Genomic DNA, 4,088 nt, shown 5'->3' with positions numbered 1-4,088 from the left:
CAAAGGCAACCAATTTGGTGATGCTAGGGAACAGCCATCACAATCTCTACGGTCTGACTTTGAGAACAGTCTTGCAGCCACTCAAGTTTGTAAAAAAAAAACAAGCAAGGAGACAACACTTGACGCCTAGAAACAAACTTCAAATAATGGCAGGTTGATGAGAGAAAAGTTTCTTCCATGTTTTTGTTTGAAGTGAAAGCTTTACTGCATTCTATAGATTTTCGCCGAGTGCACATTTGTCCCCACAAACATTGCTCTGGCAGGTGGTAGCTCGCCACTGGGATTCCAACTTCAGCTGCCAACTGGGGTTCATTTCAGGCGGGAAGGTAGAACGAGAATCAACCTTCCAGTGCACTTGGATGCCGAGACAGGCATAGGTCGTGCAGGTACGTTTATATGGCTTGGTTAAATCGAGGCTTTACAAGTCGGGTGGGCACCTACGCTCGGTACGTCTTGCTTGTGTGACTTTCAGGTCGCTTAGTCAAGTATAAGTATGCATAACCTTACGCTTTCACTTAGGTTTAGCCGGGGTAAACCTTTGCTTAATTTTGCCCCAAGCAAACAGTTAGTCATTACTGTATGCAGTAACCATGTTACGGTTGTCGAAGGGCCAGATGTGATAACAAATTGCTTACTGACGCACTTCCATAATGGGTGGCTGCAAGTTACACAAGAATGCACATACCCTGAACAGGCTGCTCGCTATGTCCAGCATGTTAATAGGGATGGGCTTATCAAAGAAATGAAATTCCTTAATGCGCCTTATCACCCTTTCCACATGGATGCGGGCACTTGCTACATTCTTTGTGGCCCTCACCTCTTCAGCTGAAAATTGTGGAGCTTTTTTGAAAGGTGGCATGTGGCAAGGTGGCTAATTGCCTTTCAGAGGGTAAGCATATCTCGTTTTCTAAACCATCTGCAACCAGGAGCCATCACGATCTTAATATCCAACCTTTTTTTGCCCGCACTAACGTTTTCAAATAAAGTTTTTTTCCGCGCACTGTGGAGTGTTGGAATTCTTTGGATGGCAACATTCGTGCACTATCAATCTCTGATTTTGCGTCGGCAATTGAGTCGTAGCATTGTATGTTGTTTTTCTAGCGTTTATATTTGTAATGCTTGTATGTACTTTTGTATGCGTGGAATTGTTCCACATTTTTGTACCCACTCCTGCTATAGCCCCTTGAGGGGCTGCAGTATTTTCAAATAAAAATAAAATAAAAATAAAGTTTGACTCCTTCAGGAAGATTGCTTTCTAAGCGAAAGCCTTTATCAGCCATTACCCCATCACCTGGCTGCAAGAGGTTAAGCAAACCACTTTTGACAACGCATTCCGTATCACTTATGTGGCCTCCCCAGAGGTCAGGCATGAATGAAACATAGCCATCTGGAGTAACTCCTATGAGAGTCTTAAATGTGTTGTAATGTTTGTACGGAGAAAACGTCTGCCTCTGAGCAGTGAGACGAGAAGGCTTCTGAATTCTCACTTCAGTGCAATCCAACACAACTCTGGTATCAGGAAACAGTCTGAACGCCTTTGGCATGTACTCTTTTATCTGTTGTAAAGGGGGAAAACTGTTCATCAAAGTGAGTTCTTTATCTAGAAAGTTCACCCATGTGCAGAAAGTCCTGCTCAACAAAGACTCCGAAACTCCAAAGTTCCTTGCGACCTCTTTTGCACATGTTCCTGTGCAGAGTCGGTATAGCACCATAAAAAGCTCTTCTCTTTTTGTGAGCTCCTTTTCTCCATTATCTCCAAGCTCACTTGCATCTCTGCTTTTTGCTGTGCAGTCCCAGTACTGCATTTTGCTTGCATTACCCACAACATGATTGTATAAGGCTTCAAACTGCTCTCTGCTTGCAAGCCCGGTATGAAACTTAAATGCGGGTGGCTCAATGTTATCAAGACAGAGTATCCGCCTTTTAAGTTTTTTACATTTCGCCTTCCACCTCTCTACTTCTTTTTTGAGAGCAACATTTTCTTGCAGCAGCTTTTCATTGTTTTCTCGGCACCATTCTTCTGAGGCCCTTCTGTCAGTCGTTTCACTTCTGTTTGCTGCTGTGCAACTCTGCAGAAGCAGTAAGCCATCCACAGCATCTTCATTGTGGTCTGCAAGCAACAATTCATCAGTATAGCTTAAAATATTTACACCTGCGACACCACTGCTCCTTTTGCCAATGAAAAACGACTAACCTGTGTTTGAAGTGCTGCCATGTACAGCATGATTAAAAGTCTGGTGGTGCCGAGTATCTATAAAAAAGGAAATCCTAATTCGTCAAAGCAGACAACCAAATGTTCATGCTTTTTATACGAAGTACCAACCATGCAAGTCTCCTGAACTGACACCATCGATGTCCATGTCATCTGCACAAATAAGAGGAAAAATACTGAACAGAGCCGCAAAACAACCTGGCAGAAATAAACTTACCTCCATTATCTTGCACCGCAGAAGCAAGGCTGCCAGACGATGTGTTACCTAAAGAACAAAATGAAGCTCTGGATCAACAATATGGCACTGCTGAGTGAGGGCACATAGTAAAAAAAATAAAAACGTCATGGAAGAAACATGCTGCTCTGGAGAAAGCATGCAGCAGATGCATCCCACCACTAAACTAGCGTTGTGATGACATATTCAATGCACGGATATAAACAACCATGTAGAAAACAATCTGCATACACATGTTCCTCCCCAAAACACCGCTTCATCGGGTAAACAAGCGCGTATCCTCTGTGCGTCCATATAAAGACAAGCGCTGGCGATGAACGCAGGAGGAGCCCATCTAGCCATGACGGCGATACAACACTCGCAGCTCTTGCATTTGATAGGAGTACACGTATAACGCACCTTCCTCTGGTTGCTTTTGTTTTGCTCTCCGGTTTGTCGCACGTTGAAAACGGCTCAGAGCATTCGCCCGCTTCGCCTCGTTGCCCGAAAAGGTGAACATCGTCGGGATGAAGTCAGGGTGCCGCGGTGACATGGAGGGATTTCCTGCTCATTAATAAACGGTTTCATTACAACTTGCACAAATATTTAACCTCATTACCTAGTTCTTACCTGTTACGAAGTGGTTCCCGCACAGCCTTGATGCGCTCGACGGCTCCCAAGGGCGCCCTTGATCGTCCTGCCGACGAACAGCTTTTATCCAAGCTTCGCGTCGAAGACGGTCTCGTGAAACGCTTGGAAAGCGAAAAAATCCGAGGCCGCTTCCCTTTAAACATTTTGTATTGCACCCAAACGCTACACAAGTAGTCGGCATCGTCAGGACCGTCGCACTATTCAACAACGACCACCAAAATAACCGCAGAAGTTCAGGCGCCGCGGGCAGCCGCCGATTTGTCCGTCCAACCAGTCAGCTTCACGACTATGCCGCTAGGGGTTGCGCGCATGCGCAATCGCATCCCGCAAAAGGCGGATTAAAGAATTTTTGGGGGACCTAGCTGCAGAGAAGAAATAGACCGAGCAGACACTTGCTCAGAAGGCCCAGGCAGCAGGGAAGACTTGAACTACTCACGTCGAGGCCATACTCAACTTGTGCAAGACCGTCCACTGCAGGAAGGCTGAGGAAGATAAAGTACACCACCTGCTCAAGGGCATTGAGAAAAACGTGTACCGCTTCCTTATTGCCAAGGACAGCCTAAGTTCTGTCTGTGACGTTATCTGACACTGCCGGGCATTTGAGACCATCAAGATACGCCGCACTACAACTAAGTTTGGACAGCTCGCAAATGTCACTACAGTGACTGGTATCGTTCAAATATTTAGGGGAATCCCCCAAGGTGGAGTAGATTTGTAATAAGGGAGTAATTACTCAGTAATTACTCCCTTATTAGTGACTGGTATCGAAGAATTGCCATCTCAAAGCCTCCTGTGCGCCATCCATGAGATGCTTCGCGATGAGATGTCACGACTTGAACAGCTTGTCTGGCCCAGTAACTTCTCAGATGACGTATGTGGTCTTCTACTCTATGATGGTGCGTGTCTACTGATGTCAGCGAATTTCACCAGTTTCGCCTGCCGCGGCGACACGTACACCCCACGAGCAACACCCGACTAGAGTTAAAACAATCCTCTTATCATCAGCGCAGA

General features: G+C 45.7%; 1 protein-coding gene across 1 annotated transcript; it reads right to left on the bottom strand.

Annotated features, from left to right (window-relative positions):
- Window positions 1–631: 631 nt before the first annotated feature.
- LOC146176785 (uncharacterized) lies at window positions 632–2,979 on the bottom strand. Its single transcript, XM_084580738.1, has 5 exons — window positions 2,847–2,979; window positions 2,430–2,477; window positions 2,324–2,365; window positions 1,236–2,110; window positions 632–871 (listed from the first exon to the last, which is right to left on the bottom strand). Exons 1-5 carry the CDS (start codon window positions 2,977–2,979, stop codon window positions 632–634), a joined length of 1,338 nt encoding a protein of 445 aa, XP_084436864.1.
- Window positions 2,980–4,088: the final 1,109 nt, after the last annotated feature.

The sequence above is a fragment of the Amblyomma maculatum genome, chromosome 10, assembly GCF_055883805.1.
Source record: "Amblyomma maculatum isolate TAMU_Amacu chromosome 10, ASM5588380v1, whole genome shotgun sequence".
NCBI lineage: Eukaryota > Metazoa > Arthropoda > Arachnida > Ixodida > Ixodidae > Amblyomma > Amblyomma maculatum.
Note: the sequence above shows the minus strand (reverse complement) of the source record. Positions and strands in the feature narration are given on the sequence as shown.

Bases quoted from the DNA above. Each gene is read 5' to 3' on its own strand.
- LOC146176785 (XM_084580738.1), bottom strand. From the start codon at position 2,979: ATGTCACCGCGGCACCCTGACTTCATCCCGACGATGTTCACCTTTTCG. The intron at 2,478-2,846 runs GTGCGTTATACG...TTTGTTCTTTAG, and splicing joins ACAAAAGCAACCAGAGGAAG to GTAACACATCGTCTGGCAGC. The intron at 2,111-2,323 runs GTTGGTACTTCG...TGTTGCTTGCAG, and splicing joins CAGTTCAGGAGACTTGCATG to ACCACAATGAAGATGCTGTG.